The sequence below is a fragment of the Adiantum capillus-veneris genome, chromosome 1, assembly GCF_014529385.1.
Source record: "Adiantum capillus-veneris isolate H3 chromosome 1, ASM1452938v2, whole genome shotgun sequence".
NCBI classification, from domain to species: Eukaryota; Viridiplantae; Streptophyta; class Polypodiopsida; order Polypodiales; family Pteridaceae; genus Adiantum; species Adiantum capillus-veneris.
In genome coordinates, this window is record NC_140931.1 from 121,308,566 (window position 1) to 121,327,797 (window position 19,232).

Here is a 19,232-nt window from a genome sequence, read left to right on the forward strand (position 1 = left end):
CAACCCAATGCTTAGATGTCATTATCACGAGGTGCCTTCATAATTTTTTGCATTCAACTGCGCTTGTAGGTGTCAGTCTCAAGGAGGTTGAGTGATGCTAGTCTGCAGAAGTCACAGGAGGCTTCTAAGGCATCTCCAATAAAGTCACAAATGAGGTCATCAACTCCAGTATTTGCAAAGCCAAAAGGTGTGGCAACAATGGAACCTAACACTGAAGGCAAACCGCTGAAGCCGTGCATGGATGACAAAAGGTTGACTCACAAGAACAGTTCTTGGGATTGCCTATCCTCAAGTCTTGCTACACTTGGAAGTGTAAGTATTGTATGCTTGTCACTGAGGAGACAGCTCATTCATGTGTAGAAGTTTTGTTCCAAAATGGAAAATATGCTTACAATATGTTTTGTTGGGCAGGATGCTGTCCAGAAGAGGGATGCTGCATCTGTAGCTGCTGAGGAAGCTTTGACTGAAGCCTCAGCTATTGAAGCTGTCATTAGAAATTTGAGGTACTGTTTGTGCTTTATTTCCTACAGTTTAATCATTTAGGCCATGTGCTGTCTCCCTTTAGAAAATCTCACTTGCAATAATTGCTAGGTTGTTTTGCTGGCCAAACAGTCCATGGTTCGCAATTTGCAATGTTGGGCCTTAAGATTGATCTCAACGCCTGAACAATCCTTCGACAGGCAAACTTTATGTTATGTTTTTGGGCTTTAGCCTATGCTTGTGTGTAACACCTCTTGTCTATGGGGATGATAGGCGGCATGGAACTATGTGATAGCATGTGGAAAAGACACCTAACGATGCTCTTGGGCCCGGATCTCCTCAATCTGTTGGTGGTGGAGGCTTGCACCCCTGTAGCTAGTGACTCGTGGTCATTGTCTAGCTTGGCTCGCCTCGGCCTGTGGGAGTGTCACTCCCCTCTGAGTGTCGGATGAGAGGGGGGGGGGGGCTGTAACTCTCTGAAAGAAGTCTGTGAGCTGCAACTATCTATCCTATGTCTGTGTAGCTGCGTGTATCTGTAGTAGTGTGTCCCGGTGGCTGTGTATCTCTAATAAGAAACGCCCTAGCTGTCTTTGATCTCGAGAGTCCATGATCTCTCAGAGAGTGGGCTGTCCTCTGAATAAGGCCTTATACCTGCCTCTAATCTTAGTATATGCGCTGCATCAACACACAAAATGCTCCTCGCTCTCCACCTCCTCTGTGCATGCTCTGCAAACTCGCTCCTCTCGAGGGACACCAGTGTCTCCCAGTCTCAATCTCTGCACAAGTTCACAAGTGGATAGGGATGATTTGGAACTCCATATGATGTCATGGATGATGCAAAGATGCTTACACTAGCTCTATATAATGAGCCTCTTTGTACTCACTTTATAGCAATCTAGTAATCATTTTTGTGTCTACATTCTACTCCAATTCTTTTGTGCAATTACGCTTGCAATTATCATGCCATTACCATGAATGGCTATTTTGTCCTCCCTAAGCTCTACAAATGGTATTAGAGCCATCAAGGAATATTTCTAATCATCTTTAAGGTCCATTGTTGGTATTTCTCCTAGCTAATTGCATTTCTCCCTAATCGAGTTCTAATCTAGTTGTGTGTGGGCATGTCCTTGGTAAATCCAAGAGGCCACTATTCTCCTTGATGTTCTATCATCATAAAAATTCCGATCTCAGTTGGGTGAGAGCATCAGTCTATAGTGCTATGCTGTCATAAACCGATGACTATTCTCCTTGATGTTCTATCATCATAAAAAATCCGATCTCAGTTGGATGAGAGCATCAGTCTATAGTGCTCTGTTGTCACAAACTGATGACGTGGCATGCCCAACTGGAAAGAACGAGCAGAGAGAGTAAGAGGAAGAGAACCTAGAATATGGACCGAGGGGCCTAAGGGGTTAGGGATTTAAAATCCTAACCCCTATCAATTCTTTTGCGGCTCTGCTTTTGGGCATCCCTTGAGCGGGAAGGGGACTTCCTATCTTGGAGGGAGTTCTCGGCTTTAGCTCTGGAGCTTTCAGTGACAATGTTGGCCGTAAAACACTATTCATTGGCTTCATAAAAGTAGCTGGCGCATTGGTAAGCCCAAAAGGCATTATTAAAAACTCATAATGCCCATATCTAGTCCCTAAAGATGGCAACATCTGCAGCTTTTATTCTAACTGATGATAGTCTGATTGTAAGTCGATCTTTTATTATACTTGGCTCCCTTTAACTCATCAAAAAGATCTTCCATTCTAGACATAGGGAATCTGTTTTTAATTGTGAGTTTATTTAGTGCTCTATAATAGACACAAAGTCGCATAGAATTATCTTTTTTCTTCACCAATAAAATTGGCGAAGCCCATGGAGAATTGCCAGGTTGAATGTAATCTTTATCTACGTAGGCTTGCAATTGATTTTCTACTTCTAAGTGCTGTTTTTGGCCTAATCTATAAGGTGGTTTACAAACAGGCTTTGCATCTTTGACTAAATCAATATCATGATCCACTTCACCGCTTTCAGGAGGTAAACCTTTTGGTCAATCAGTAGGAAAAGACTTCTTTAAATTCCTCTAGCAAGACTTTCAAATCACTTTCCTAATCACTATGAGAAAACAAAGACGACCTGATCCTTCATTTACACATCAGAATTTTTATCTACAATAGGTCAACACCAAAGCATATATACATCACGACCTTTTATTTACAAGCTTTTGCAGCTCAAGAGAACATATCAATGGACTATTTTGTACATCATGCTCTGCTGTATAACAAACTTTTTACCTTCTTTCTCAGAATCTAGTGAGTTTTACTGATAACTCCGTTTCAAAGAAGGTCCTAGACCCCACAACTATTCCCTTCCCAAAATCGAGTCCGCACAATCTATATTTATAATATTGGAAGTCAAGCACATCTTTATACCCTTGTATCTCAACTTCCAAATTGGATACTAGTGTATCCCATATCTTCTTGTCTTCACTATATATCATGGAGACGGCATATTGGTGAGCACTTGGTTGTTGAGAAAGCTTTACTTTCTTGACAAGAGCAGAGTTCACAAAGTTGTGTGTGGTAGAGGTATCTATCATGACCCTGACCCATTTACAAACCCATGTATTTTTACCAGCTCATGTGAACCAAAACTCGATTTCCGCATGTTGGTTGACAAACAACAATGATGCCCTTGTTACTCATGCAACACTTCTATGAATTTATTTTTTTCATTACCATTTATTGGAAGTGTTTGGACAACATGGATTTGCCAACGGTTGTCAGGACCTTTATCCTTTTCATCATCTTTTTTTCTTTTGTTCTTTGGACAATTCCATTGAGAATGGTCGGGTGACAAACAAGTGAATCACAAGTTTTCTTTTTTAGCCTTTGTAAAGTCCTCTTGGTTCAGCCTACGTCTTGGTGCAACCCTCTTTTGAATAGTGGGTTACCGTTCTTATCAAATGGAAATTTCCTCGTTTCTTTTAGAAAAGACCGTGACACTTGTCACGGGGACGGGCACCACGTGCCAACGGAAAAGAACAGACTGAACAACTTTAAGCACTTCAAATAACACAGAACTGAAAGAGATGCACGACCCACGAGATGGGGAGTGGCGGAGTTCCCCCCCAAGAGAGCACTGGCCCCAAACCTTGGCATCCCTTTCGGTATTTCTTTATATTGCTTCAACTTAGTACAATGCCGGTACTCGCGCTTTGCACCTTCACCCGGAAGAGTGGTAGAGACTGAGCCCTCTGCACATATTTAAAGGCCCTTGGCCTATGAAAAGCTTCAAACTCAAGCATTTGGCCCCAAAGCACTAGCGTCTAAATGCCAGCCCGTTTGTGGAAATGTGTACATTTGCCATGTCTACATGTCAGCGCAAAATCTGGGAATTCTGTACAGGTTGCCACGTCAACAGTCCATCGTAATTTGCGGGTCTTCCGAATAGGTTGCCACGCCATCATCTGCTACACTTTGTGTGTGTGTAGATCTCGCTTTAGTTTAATGGCTTTAGGTCCCCTGGGTCCCATAAGATGGGGTCCCGTAAGCTGGTGGGAACTCGTCTTTAATAATAGGCGACTCGGCAAGACTTTGCAAGTTGGCAAAACTTTTGCTGCTGTCTCTAGGGTTTAGGCTCCTCGGCCGGACCATGAAACCGGCCCGTATGGCAGTAGACTTTAGATCTCACCTGATCATTGCTTTAACTTTACGATACAAAGGAGCTTCACGAAGAAGCCTGTGACTGGAATTAACACTTCAAACAAACCACGGCCTGGCAGCCAGAGCGCTACCAAGCAGACAACGACACCCTGTTGGCCCCGAAGACTGGCGTCCCTTTCGGTATTTCTTTATTCTTATTACTTGAGAAAAACCCGTAAAATTCTACAAGCTGTCCCACTTTTATCGGGCTGAAATTCCCCTACTCTTAACCCCATTTTGGCAGCATAACCACAATACAAGTCTCTACGGACAAAATCCCAAGTGAACCGCCTCTTCGCTTTACCCTTAATCTTTCGTTCTTTATGTGCCAAAATGTGTTCTAGAACAAGGATCTTCTCGTTTTCTTTCACTATAGGTTGCTCATCAGGCTCCCCATCTTCGGACACATCACCTTTAAAAGGTTTCAAGAGACTCACATGAAATGCATTATGAATCCTCCAAGTGTCGGGTTGCTTCAGTTGGAAGGAGACATCATTTATCTTTTCGGAGATTTGGAAAGGTCCGTAGTATCGCATACTAAGCTTTGAAATCGCGTCGATGGCGCCTTTTTCAGTCTTTCTTGAGATTTCTGCAAAGCCTCGCGGACCTTGGCAAAAGCCGCGTCCAAGTCGCACGTGTACTCATCGGCTTCAAAAATCTTATCTTTCGTGCTTAGGAAGGGTGAAACCTTTGCAGCACCTTCAATAATCTCAAATGGCGCCTTCCCCGTCGAAGAGTGTATCGTGTTATTGTAGGCAAATTTCACCAAAGGTAGATACTTTTCCCATTGAGTCTTCTAATTCGAGATGTAAGACTTCAATAAATCTAGTACCATTGATTTAGCAATCTCAGATTGCCCGTCAGTCTGCGGGTGGAAAGATGATGAGAAGTGGAGCCTCGTGCCAATGTTCTTCCAAATTGCCTTCCAAAACAAACTCGTGAATCTGGGTTCCCTGTCGGAGACAATCGTCTCGGACATGCCATGTAATCTGAAGATCTGGGCCACAAATAGTCTCGCTAAGTGATCCGGCTTGACTATTTTCTTCACTGGAATGAAATGGGCCTGCTTGCTAAATCTGTCAATAACAGTCTAGATACTATCATGACCACTCTGTGTTCTCGGGAGATAAAAAATGAAATCCATTGCAATACTTTCCTAGGGGCGGGTGGGTATGGGCAAAGGCTGTAACAATCCGTGTGCTTTATGCCTGTCAAACTTGACGTTCTGGCATACCAAGCAAGTGCGCACAAACTCATCTATATCCTTCTTGAGTCTTGGCCAAAAGAAGTATCTCTCTATCCCTTTCAAGGTGGTAGCAATGCAGAGGGGACCCTTAAAAGGTGGACAGTGGCATTTGGTCATAACCTTTTGTCTCAACGGCTGTGTAACGCACAACATGGTTTTCCTCATCAAGTAGCCATCCTGAATGGAATATCCCGCTACTAACTCCCCATCCCGAATCCGTGTGAAAATGTCTGTAAAATCTGTATCCGTGGCATACTGATCGACCATATCCTCGAAGCTCCTATGATGTATTGCGGAAATAGCCAAAACCAACGGGTATCGAGACAAAGCATCCGCCACCAAATTGTTCTGTCTCTGGACATGGACAATCTATCTGGAAGTGAAATTGTGACAAGATGTTCGCCCACCGCATCTGCTTTTCCGATAGCTGCTTCGTGACAAGAAGTAGCGTAAACTTTGATGGTTTGTGAAGACAGTAAAATCCGCTCCGAGTAGGTAATGTCGCACTGAGTAAGAGCATGGATAACCGCTAAAAGCTCTTTCTCATAAATCTGTGCTTTCAATTCCGGCCTTGAAAACAATCGGCTTTCATGGGCAATGACATGGCCTTCTTGCATTAAGACCGCACCCAGACTACGACCACAAGCATCACAATATACTTCAAATGACTTCTGCAAGTCCGGCAAAGTCAAAACTGGTGCTGTAGTCAATTTCTCTTTCAATGTCTGAAAGGCAGTCACCTCTGTGGGTCCCCACGAGAAAGGACTCCTTTCTGCGTCAACAAATGCAAAGGGGAAGCAACCTCCGCAAACTTTCGAATGAACCGCCTGTAGTACAAACAGAAGCCCAAGAAGCTTCTAACTTCATGGACATTCTTCAAAAAGTTTCGGGCAGCATCAGTCTAAAGGAGACATCATTTATCTTTTCAGAAATCTGGAAAGGTCCGTAGTATCGCATACTAAGCTTTGGAAAAAGCCTCTCCTTTCCCTTTTTCTTTCTCAAGCGTGCCTTCTCAAAACGTAAGAGCACCCAATCGTTCTCCTTCAATTTCAAATCGCGACGATGGTGGTCCGCCGCCTTTCTGTCTTTCTTGAGATTTCTGCAAAGCCTCGCACACCTTGGCAAATGCCGTGTCCAAGTCACTCGTGTACTCATTGGCTTCAAAAATCTTATCTTTCGTGCTTAGGAACATAGTCACACGAAACAACGTTTTGGGGGGTCGAAACGGAAATGCCATTTCTTGACCGTTTTGGACCAGAAGAAACTGCGTTTCGCCATGTGAAAATTGGCCAAAGGGTATTTTGGGAAAAAATCGGACGGCGAGTATTTACATGACAACGAACTTGGCTCTTCTCAGCGAGTGCGGAAGAGTCCTCCTCTTCTTCCAATGAGGAGAGTGAAGAGGATGACGCAGAGGATGAGGCGGAGGATGTTGCAGAGGATGAAGTAGAGGAGTCAGATTCTTGAGCATGCTCATTGCTACTTAGTACTTACATTTTGATTTGATCATAGATGATAGTTTAGTATTGTCATTGACTCATTTATCATCTATTATTATGGACTCTCGACCCTATCTTTTGAGTTAGAAATGATTTATGTATCCAATTGGCAATGAATCGTGATTTATGAAATTATGTGATTTGGATTTTGGAAATTACGAGTCATGACTCGTCACTTCAACTTGCTATGTTTTGAGCCTTGACATTGATATTTGGATTAAGCATACGACTCTTGTGGGTGACTACCATGGGTCTATACCTTGCACTTTCCTTTAAGGGTGAATCTGGGCTTATCATGGATTCATCTAGGTATATATATATATATGACTCTTGCAGCTTATGCACGGTCATACATTTTGACATGTGAGTCTGTGACATGTCTTGGAAGTTATAAGTTGTCAATTGTATTTGTAGGTTTGATGTTTTTGATTTTGAGCATTAAGTTTCATTAGGATTTAGGACTTGTGACTTGTCCTCTTTAACTTTTTGAGTATACCCATGGTCTCACTAGGCTCTTGGGCTACTTGTTTTATGAAATTCATTGTTTTTAAATTGGAAAAAAAAAGTGCCGTTTCTCAACCGTTTTTGCCTCGAACGAAACTCTGAAACGCCGGTTTTTTCGTTTCCGTTTCCGTTTCTGCCGTTTTCGTTTCGGGTGGTGACTATGCTTAGGAAGGGTGGAACCTTCGTAGCACCTTCAATAATCTCAAATGGCGCCTTCCCCGTCGAAGAGTGTATTGTGTTGTTGTAGGGCAAATTTCACCAAAGGTAAATACTTTTCCCATTGAGTCTTTTGATCCGAGATGTAACACTTCAATAAATCTAGTACCACTGAATTAGCAATCTTAGATTGCCCGTCAGTCTGCTGGTGGAACGATGACGAGAACTGCAACCGCGTACCAATGTTCTCCCAAATAGCCTTCCAAAACAAACTCGTGAATTTGGGGTCCCTGTCGGAGACAATCGTCTCTGGCATGCAATGTAATCTGAAGATCTGGGCCACAAACACTCGCTAAGTGATCCGGCTTGAATGTTTTCTTCACTAGAATGAAATGAGCTTGCTTGCTAAATCTGTCAATAACAGTCCAGATACCATCGTGACCACTCTGTGTTCTCGGGAGATCAAAAATGAAATCCATTGCAACACTTTCCCAGGGGCGGGTGGGTATGGGTAAAGGCTGTAACAATCCTTGTGCTTTATGCCTGTCAAACTTGACCTTCTGGCATACCAAGCAACAGTATACAAAATCGTCCATGTCCGCCGTCTTGAGTCTCGGCCAAAAGAAGTATCTCTATACACCTTTCAAGGTGGTAGCTATGCTGCGGTGACCCGTAAAAGGTGGATAGTGGCATTCGGTCATAACCTTTTTCCTCAACGGCTGTGTAACGCAGAACATCATTTTTCTCATCAAGTAGCCATCCCGAATGGAATATCCAGCTACTATCTCCCCATTCAGTATCCACGTGAAAATATCTGCAAAATCTGTATCTGTGGCATACTGATCGACCATATCCTCGAAGCTCCTATGATGTATCGTGGAAATAGCTAGAACCAACGGCTTTCGAGACAAAGCATCTGCCACCAAATCTTCTGTCCGTGCACATGGACAATCTGGAAGTGAACTGTGAATAAATGTTCACCCACCGCATCTGCTTTTCCGAGAGCTGCTTTTGTGACAAGAAGTAGCGTAAATGTTGATGGTCTTTGAAGATAGTAAAATCCGCTCCGAGTAGGTATTGTCGCCACTGAGTAAGAGCATGGATAACCGCCAAAAGCTCTCTCTCATAAATTTGTGCTGTCGATTCCGGCCTTGAGAACAGTCGGCTCTTGTAGGCAATGACATGACCGTCTTGCATTAAGACCGCACCCAGACTATGACCACAAGCATCACATATACTTCAAATGACTTCTGCAAATCCGCAAAGTCAAAATTGGTCCCGTAGTCAATTTCTCTTTCAGTGTCTGAAAGCCAGTCACCTCTGTGGGTCCCCACGAGAAAGGGACTTCTTTTTGTGTCAAAATATGCAAAGGGGAAGCAACCTCGACAAACTTTCTAATGAACCGCCTGTAGTACGAACACAAGCCCAAGAAGCTTCTAACTTCATGGACATTCTTCAAATCGGGCCAATCAAGGATAGTCTCTATCTTGGCCGGGTCCATCTTCACTTCTGCTGCTGAGACAATGTGTCCCAAAAAGTGTATCTCGGGTAGGAAAAATTCACTTTTCTTTACATTAATCACCAACTTGTGATCTCGTAATGCCTGAAAGACTTGTAGCAGATGTTCTATATGTTCTGCCTCATCCTTGGAGAAAACAATGATGTCGTCAAAGAAAGTGCCAACAAATAGTCTGTACCCTCGAAAAATCCTGTCCATCATCCGGTTAAATGTCGCAGGAGCATCGGTTAGGCCAAAAGGCATCACCAAAAACTGAAATAATCCAAAAGTCGTTCGAAAAGCTGTCTTGTAGACCTCTCCCGACGCAATTCGGATTTGATGATATCTGTCTTCAAAACGATCCTTCTAAAACACGAGGATCCCTGTAGTCAGTCAAGAATATCATCGATCCTAGCAATTGGAAATCTGTTTTTGATGGTGATTTTATTGAGAGCTCTATAATCGATGCACATTCTCCAAGATCTGTCTCTCTTCAAAACCAACAATACTGGAGAGCAGTATGGTGAAGTCCTAGGCTGGACAAGACCCTTTTCCAAGAGGTCTTTCACTTGGTTCATAATCTCTTCATTCTGGGCTCGGCTCACACGGTAAGATGGCCGGTTCGATGGTGCGCTTCAAGGTATCAGATCAATGGTATGATCCTCAGGGCGAGCTGGTGGTAACTCGCCTGGCAGGCGAGTTGAAAAGCAGTTGGCATGAGTGTGGAGAAAATCTTGGAGTTCTTTATCAAGTTCAGACATGTTTGTCCTATTCTCATCATTCAACTCTCTCAAAAAGATCGAGTAAACAAACAGACTAGATTTCATTAAATTTGAAACGATCGAAGTGTAACAGACTTGGACACACCGAGTCGAGATTCTACCGTGATACCACAAGAATACACTTCAAAACAGTTCACAGTTCACAATTGATTCGACACTGGCTCGGCAGAGTTCCGTGCTTAGAGATATTGGCCCCAAAGACTGGCGCCCCTTCCGGTATTTCTTTTTGTATTAATCTGAAACTCAAAGTACAAGGAGTGGTCGGGACTCACTCCTAGACTCTGCGTCCAGATGCTTTGAGAAGTGAGAGCCCAAATCACCATTATATAGATTTACAAGGGATGCTATAAGCAGAGCCCAAAAGCCTCAAAATCAAAAAGCCTTTTTGAAATAAAGCAAAAGAGCTCTCTCTCTCTCTCTCTCTCTCTCAAATTGCGTAGAATAAAGCAGTAGCCCAAAATCTTGCCCTGCTTTCTGCTGCCGCAAAATTAGCAATGGCATCTAATTCCACTCAGGACCCTAGAGGTGCCCGATTGACTAACCCCTATTGCAACCATGTCTATCAAGATCATTCAGACCAAAATGCTGCATTCATTTCGTCTATCAATTCCTGCACTTAAACAAGTCAAGAACAAATCAGTTTCATATTATCCGGAATTCCATTTCATAAAGTCATACAACAGAATACTGTCAGCTCTCAGTATCCCTGAAGCTCAAAGAGACATCAGTGACTCTGCATACCCATTGCACCAGATCTCCGGCCAAGCTGAATTCGGGGTTCCATTTGGAATAGACTATGCTCAACCAAAAGCTACAAGGTAAAGATTCACAATCTGAGGAGTATCTGCTAGGTCCTCCTCCTCCATTTACTTCGCATCCAATGCAGGATAGTTCTTGAATTTAACCAAGAACCGCCTCTTCGCTTTACCCTTAATCTTTCGTTTTTTATGTGCCAAAATCTGATATGGAACAAGGATCTCATCGTTTTCTTCCACTTTGGGTTGCTCATCAGGCTCCCCTTCTTCCGGCACATCGCCTTTAAAAGGCTTCAAGAGACTCACATGAAAAGCATTGTGAATCCTCCAAGTTTTGGGCAGCTTCGATCGGAAGGAGACATCATTTATCTTTTCGGAAATCTGGAAAGGTCTGTAGTATCGTATACTAAGCTTTGGAAATAGCCTCTCCTTTCCCTTCTTCTTTCTCAGGTGTGCCTTCTCAAAACGTAACAACACCCAATCATTCTCCTTCAATTTCAAATCGCGTCGATGGCAATCTACTACCTTTTTTTGTCTTTCCTGAGATTTGTGCAAAGCCTCGCGGACCTTGGCAAAAGCCGTGTCTAAGTCGCAAGTCGTGCGTGTACTCATCGCCTTCAAAAATCTTATCTTTCGTGCTTAGGAAGGGTGGAACCTTCGCAGCACCTTCAATAATCTCAAATGGCGCCTTCCATGTTGAAGAGTGTATCGTGTTGTTGTAGGCAAATTCCACCAAAGATAAATACTTTTCCCATTGAGTCTTCCGATCCGAGATATAAGACTTCATTAAATCTAGTACCATTGAATTGGCAATCTTAGATTGCCCGTCAGTCTGCGGGTGGAAAGATGACGAGAACTGCAACCGCGTGCCAATGTTCTTCCAAATAGCCTTCCAAAACAAACTTGTGATTCTGGGGTCCCTGTTGGAGACAATCGTCTCAGGCATGCCATGTAATCTGAAAATCTGGGCCACAAACAGTCTTGCTAAGTGATTCGGCTTAACTGTTTATTTCACTGGAATGAAATGAGCCTTCTTGCTAAATCTGTCAATAACGGTACAGATACCATTGTGACCACTCTGTGTTCTCGGGAAATCAAAAATGAAATCCATTGCAATACTTTGCCAGGGCCGGGTGGGTATGGGCAAAGGTTGTAACAATCCCTGTGCTTTATGCCTGTCAAACGTGACCTTCTCGCATACCAAGCAACTGCGCACAAACTCGTCCACATCCTTCTTGAGTCTCGGCCAAAAGACTCTACCCCTTTCAAGGTGGTAGCAATGCCGCAGTGACCCGTAAAAGGCGGATAGTGGCATTCGGTCATAACCTTTTCCCTCAACGGTTGTGTAACGCACAACATGGTTTTCCTCATCAAGCAGCCATCCCGAATGGAATATCCGGCTACTGTCTCCCCATCCCCTATCCGTGTGAAAATGTCTACAAAATCTGTATCAGTGGCATACTGATCAACCCTATTCTCGAAGCTCCTATGATGTATCGTGGAAATAGCCAGAACCAACGGCTTCCGAGACAAAGCATCTGCCACCAAATTCTTCTGTCTTTGCACATGGACAATCTTGAAGTAAAATTGTGATAAGATGTTCACCCACCGCATTTGCTTTTCCGATAGCTGCTTCTGTGAGAAGAAGTAGCGTAAACATTGATGATCTATGAAGACAGTAAAATCCGCTCCCAGTAGGTAATGCCGCCACTGAGTAAGAGCATGGATAACCGCCAAAAGCTCTTTCTCATAAATCTGTGCTGTCAATTCCAGCGTTGAGAACAATCGGCTCTCGTAGGCAATGACCTGGCCTTCTTGCATTAAGACTGCACCCAGACTACGACCACAAGCATCACAATATACTTCAAATGACTTCTGCAAGTCCAGCAAAGTCAAAAGTGGTCCTGTAGTCAATTTCTCTTTCAATGTCTGAAAGGCAGTCACCTCTGTGGGTCCCCACGAGAAAGGGACTCCTTTCTGTGTCAAGATATGCAAAGGGGAAGCAACCTCTGCAAACTTTCTGATGAACCGCCTGTAGTATGAACAGAAGCTCAAGAAGCTTCTAACTTCATGGACATTCTTCAAATCGGGCCAATCACAGATAGTTTCTATCTTGGCCGGGTCCATCTGCACTCCTGCTGTCGAGACAATGTGTCCCAAAAAGTGTATCTCCGGCAAGAAAAATTCACTTTTCTTCGCATTAATCACCTACTTGTGATCTCGTAATGCCTGAAAGACCTAAAGCAGATGTTCTCTATGTTCTGCCTCATCCTTGGAGAAAACAATGATGTTGTCAAAGAAAGTGCCAACAAATAGTCTGTACTCTCGAAAAATCCTATCTATCATCCGATTAAATGTGGCAGGAGCATTGGTTTGGCCAAAAGGCATCACCAAAAACTCAAGTAACCCACAAGTCGTCCGAAAAGTTGTCTTGCAGACATCTCCTTGGAGAAAACAATGATGTTGTCAAAGAAAGTGCCAACAAATAGTCTGTACTCTCGAAAAATCCTGTCTATCATCCAATTAAATGTGGCAGGAGCATTGGTTTGGCCAAAAGGCATCACCAAAAACTCAAGTAACCCACAAGTCGTCCGAAAAGTTGTCTTGCAGACATCTCCCTTCGCCATTCGAATCTGATGATATCCACTTTTCAAGTCGATCTTGCTAAAGCACAAGGATCCCGTTAGTCGGTCAAATATATCATCGATTCTAGGAATCGGAAATCTGTTCATGATGGTGATTTTGTTGAGAGCTCTATAATCGATGCACATTCTCCAAGATCTGTCTTTCTTCAAAACCAACAACACTGGAGAGCAGTACGGTGAAGTACTAGGCTGGACAAGACCCTTTCACTTGGTTTATAATTTCTTCGTTCTAGGCTCGCCTCACACGGTAAGGTGGCCCGTTTGGGGGTGTGCTTCAAGGTATCAGATCAATGGTACGATCCTCAGGACGAGCGGGTGGTAACTCGCCCGGCAGGCCCTCTGAGAAGCAATCGGCATGAGTGTGGAGAAAATCTTGGCGTTCTTTATCAAGTTCAGACATATTTGTCCTATTCTCATCATTCATCTCTCTCAAGAAGATCGAGTAAACAAACAGACTGGATTTCATTAATTTTGAAATGGCAGAAGCCGATACAATAGGGAGAGACTCGCCCTTAAGTTTTACATCAAGTACAATGGTTCTGCTCTTTTTTGTTGTCAAAGTCGCTTTTCTTGCCCGATAGTCGACCACGGCGTTGTTCTTGTGGTACCAGGGAATTCCCAAGAGGACATCACAACCTTCCAAAGGCATTATGTAAAAGTCCTCATGCGCCAAATACCCCTAACAATGCAACCGAAGTTTGCCAATGACAGGTGTAATGGCTACGTCCCTGCTGGGTGCCACTAGAATTGCCTCTGCTAGTGGTCCCATCGGATCGGGCGTGATCTCGAGCCGTGCTGCCAATTCAGGTGAAATGAAGTTGGCCTTTGCTCCTCCATCAAAGAAGATCAGGGCTTCTTGGTCTTTCACTTTGCCCCATGCTCGGCAAAGTTCTGTACTCTCGTCCATCGTGCTTGGTTCAGTACCCACGCAATCTGGAACCAGTCCTGTTTTCATTTTGCCTTTTCGTCCACGTTCCTCAACTGCTCTCAAACCTTGAGGTGTGTCATCATCCTTGTCATTCTGTTCTTTCGGTGCCTTCTTAGGGCACTTCGTGGAGATGTGCCCAGTTTCCCCGCATCCAAAGCACTTCCCCTCCTTGATGTAGAGAGCTCTCTCTCGAGGAGCGAGTTTGGGTCGTGCATCCTTCTCTTTCTTTTCTGTGTTGCTCTTCCTTTTTCTACTTTCATTCTTCGAAGTCTGTTCAGTCCTTTGCATCATGATTTCATATGTGGGGTAGGTCAAACTGCCTGAGTGAATGGCAAAACCCTGTTTCGCATGACTGATCAGTTCCTGAATGGAATCTGACTTTTGCTCTAACCAGTGATCTCGGATCTCTGTAGGAAGACCCAAGGTAAACCGCTCTATCTGTTCTTTGAACAAGATCTTCTTAAATGAAGAGGCTGGTAGAAAAGAGCTCCAGAATCTCTCGCAATATGCGTCCAATGTATCTTTCTTGGTCATCCGAAGATGGTTCCAAGCAGTTCGTATGTTGCGTTCGTACTCTTGAGTCAGCCAAGAAGAAATAAAAAGCTTTTTAAATTTCAGCCATTTAACTGGCGCTGTCTTGTTCAAGTAAAAGCGTGGACCATCAAGTTCGAGCATTTCCCTTGAAGTAAGAGGTAGCCCTCCGAATCTTGGAGTGCTCTGAGTAACGCCCTCCAGAGAAAGCTATGTCAAACTGATGTATGAAAGCCAAAGCCTTCGAAGCATCTTTATAACTAGAAAAAGTGTCAAATTTAATTGACTGTCCACCTTCTTTAAACTCTCGGACTTTCTTGCTTTTATATTCCAGAAAGTCATGCTGGTTGGCTTTATAAAAATTCTTCTCCTTTGCATAAAAGCTGCTGTCATCAGAGTCCGAACTATCCGAAGACGAGTCCTCTGTAGAACTGTCAACGACTGGGCGAGATTGAGGCTTCTTTGCCTTTTTCTTGCCCTTTCCGAAGCTTTGCTTTTTGCTTCGTTTTTTGCCTTTTCTGTCTTCTTCGCTCGAGTCAGAGGAGCTAGAAGAACTCGAAGAAGAAGAAGAAGAAGAAGAACTAGGTACTCCTTCAAATCTAACACGCTTCTTTAGCTTTCTTGCCGATGCAAAAGTAGACAGACGACCCAAATAACCCGGGAAGTCAGTTCCTTTCTTCTGCTTTTTGTCGTGCTTTTCACCTCCTCTAATTCTTGCTCTGTATACATCCTTGGAGTAGGAGGTTTCTGAGGTCTGACTCATAAATTTTGTAAATTTCGGGTCCTTTGCAAAATTTAGCATCATCTTTGTTACATCCTTGATCAATCGTCAACGCTCCATCTCTTCGAGCTTCGCCTGAGTGGGCCAAGGTGGGCCGTACTCCTCGCGTGAATCTTTGTCGTGATCTTTTCCCGCATCTCCGGATGCAGAGGAAGTCGAATGGTATTTGTCTGAAGCCATAAAGTGCCGCATAAAAAGGATCGGATTTCCCGTAGAAGAGAAATCGGCCGCACTTTGATACCACTGTAACAGACTTGGACACTCCAAGTCGAGATTCTACCGCGACACCACAAGAATACACTTCAAAACAGTTCACATTTCACAATTGATTCGACATTGGCCCGGCGGAGTTCCGTGCCTAGAGATATTGGCCCCAAAGACTGACGCCACTTTCGGTATTTCATTTTGTATTAATTTGAAACTCAAAGTACAAGCGAGTGGTCGGGCCTCACTCTCAGACTTTGCGTCCCGATGCTTTGAGAAGTGAGAGCCCAAACCCACCATTATATAGATTTACAAGGGATGCTAAAAGCAGAGCCCAAAAGCTTCAAAATCAAAAGCCTTTTTGAAATAAAGCAAAAGAGTTCTCTCTCTCTCTCTCTCTCTCTCTCTCTCTCTCTCTCTCTCTCTCTCAAACTGCGTAGAATAAAGCAGTAGCCCAGAAGCTGGCCCTGCTTTTCTGCTGCTGCAAAATCCGCCGCAAAACACGGGCGTCCGTACACTGCCACGTGGCTGGCTGTCCGCAACTTGCTCCGCAATTTCCGGACTTGTCCGTACAGGCCTACCACGCCATCATTTCTGCAAACCAGTCGGGGGTTGGGTCTGTGTGTGCACTGGGCAGCCACGTCACCAGTTTGTGACACGAAGCCGATACAATAGGGACATACTCGCCCTTAAGTTCTACATCAAGTACAATAGTTCGGCCCTTCTCTGTAGTCAAAGTCGCTTTTCTCGCCCGATAGCCGACCACGGCGTTGTGCTTATGTTACGAGGGAATTCCCAAGAGGACATCACAAGCTTCCAAGGGCATTATGTAGAAGTCCTCGTGCCCCAAATACCCCTCACAATGCAATCGAAGTTTGCCAATGACGGGTGTAATGGCTACGTCCCTGCCGGGTGCCGCTAGAACTACCTCTGCTAGTGGTCCCATCCGATCGGGTGTGATCTCGAGCTGCGCCGCCAATTCAAGTGAAATGAAGTTGGCCTTGGCTCCTCCATCAAAGAAAATCAGGGCTTCTTGGTCTTTCACTTTGCCCCATGCTCGGCAAAGTTCTGTACTCTCATCAATCGTGCTTGGGTCAGTACCCATGCAATCTGGAAGCAGTCCTGCTTTCATCTTGCCTTTTCGTCCACGTTCCTCAACTGCTCTCAAACCTTGAGGTGTGTCTTCATCCTTGTCATTCTGTTCTTTCGGTGCCTTCTTAGGGCACTTCGTGGAGATGTGCCCAGTTTCCCCGCATCCAAAGCACTTCCCCTCCTTGATGTAGAGAGCTCTCTCTCGAGGAGCGAGTTTGGGTCGTGCATCCTTCTCTTTCTTTTCTGTGTTGCTCTTCCTTTTTCTACTTTCATTCTTCGAAGTCTGTTCAGTCCTTTGCATCATGATTTCATCTGTGGGGTAGGTCAAACTGCCTGAGTGAATGGCAAAACCCTGTTTCGCATGACTGATCAGTTCTTGAATGGAATCTGACTTTGCTCTAAGCGGTGATCTCGGATCTCTGTAGGAAGTCCCAAGGTAAACCGCTCAATCTATTCTTTGAACGAGATCTTCTTAAATGAAGAGGCTGGTAGAAAAGAGCTCCATAATCTCTCGCAATGTGCGTCCAATGTATCCTTCTTGGTCATCTGAAGATGGTTCCAAGCAGTTCGTATGTCGCGTTTGAAACCGGCCTGTTCAATCCAAAAAGGGCGGTAGACTTTACTTTAAACCTTGATTTAGCTTTCACCCATTATTAGTCGTCTATTTTACCTGTACTTTCAAGACACAACAAAGGGGAGAGGGATACAGGCTGCTAGATTGCACCTGTATGAGTAGACAGACACCAGATTGGCCCCTAACTTAGGCGCCCCTTTCGGTATTTCTTTATTGTTCAAAAGAGGGAATAAATGCTGTGGTTCCTACAAGCTGCCCCGCACAAACTCGGCTGAATTTCCACTGTTCCAGCCCGATTTCGGCAGCATAACTGTACTAGAACCCTTCACGGTCAGTATTCCCACGCATTGACTGACTTTCCCGACGCATACGGGCACTTTGCAAAACCTGGCGAGAATCTGCAGCACGCTGAATTCTCTGTTTTCAGCCCTGAAAATACGCCAGATCGCCTGTACAGCGGTCCCCTTGCGTCCCCGAACCTCCTGGGGGTATTAGGGTCCGTTTAGGGCCAAAACCCTAAACCTGCAAAAATACACAGCAGGCTGTAATTCACTGTTTCGGGCTCCGTTTCGCGTGCCGGTCGCATCCCTAGCAAGTCCTCGAGCTCCCGCACCTGTAGGGCTACTTGCCCTTTGAATCGGACGAGATTTCTGGCGTGAAACCTCTCCGAATTCACCTGTACCTGCGGGGGGATTAGCCGCTAGCTAATCCAGTACCTGTGCAAGAGGCTCTTGCCTCGGCAATCGCGCATGAACCCACACAACTGTACATTGGTCAAATGAAGAGCCCACTAGAGGGGCATAACATACTGCCAAAGGGGAGAGAGAGGGCAGTGCGTAGCGTGCAGGGCATCACTCCTGGCACCGCACTGTGCATAAGAGGGAAAGCAAGCACTCCATAGCTCTTAACCTGTGACAGAGACTTGCAAAATGAGCCTCCCAGCTATAAATCACGTTTTTGCCTTCTCTATAAGTAGTAAACTGGCCTCAAAGTGCCAAGTGTCACTCATTTGTGCATTTTCCCGCTTTAGACCCTCGGGTCTAAAAATATCTCACCTGCAGCCTCTGTTGACTTGGCCACAGAGTAACAAAATGATCCCCATGTCAAACTGCACGTAATGACGCGAAGACATTTTCAGGTCCCAAAATAGCAGTTCCCTAAATTTTAGGAGATGCTGCCATTATATCTTTCTAGGTCATCCGACCCTCTTTGTACACTGCGGCCACATCCAGAACTGAAATGTAGCCTCTGTAGCAAAGGATTCCACTTTGGCTAGTCAATGACCCCACTTGGCTAACCATAGTCCTTGTCCAACCTTAGTGCTCTCTTGCCCTCAGGCCTGGACTCCCTCTGGACAGTTCCACACTAGCTATGCAATGCAGGGCAGTTAGATTTCCCGAGGGGTGTTTCCAAAAAGTGAAAGTAAATAGATAATAAGAAAGAAATCAACAAAAAGGATAGATAGTAGTCACACGCTGGTGACATACCCCCCTCTTGAAATCTCAAACGTCCTCGTTTGCATCTATGTCGTACAAGCTCCTAGTCAACATTGATGTATTCCACACCTGTCGACACATGTACGACACATACATGCTCATTGTCAACCCTGGTGTATTCAACACCTCGTCGACTCATGTATTGCCTGCGTGTGAACCCTGTCCCAATGACATAGTGGTAGCTTCGCACTCTGCCATTGCTTTGAGTCACTAACGTTCCAATGACAAAATGGTAGCTGCACATTTTGCCACTGTCTTATAGTACACGTTGGATCCCGTAACACTTTCGAGCATACCCAAACCGACAGTTTAAGAATGCAGTTACACATGTACTCTTTAATAGAAGCAATCACTGTATCCTTGACAGACTGA

The 19,232-nt window shown here is 44.5% G+C and overlaps 1 protein-coding gene across 1 annotated transcript in view; it reads left to right on the forward strand.

Moving 5' to 3' along the window:
• LOC147465460 (protein CORTICAL MICROTUBULE DISORDERING 2-like) overlaps positions 1-19,232 on the forward strand; it is a 66,576-nt gene that overhangs the window by 2,011 nt on the left and 45,333 nt on the right. The window contains exons 2-3 of the mRNA XM_086520301.1: positions 70-312; positions 412-503. Coding sequence (XP_086376427.1) covers positions 70-312; positions 412-503 — 335 coding nt within the window. The remainder of the gene's footprint in view (positions 1-69; positions 313-411; positions 504-19,232) is intronic.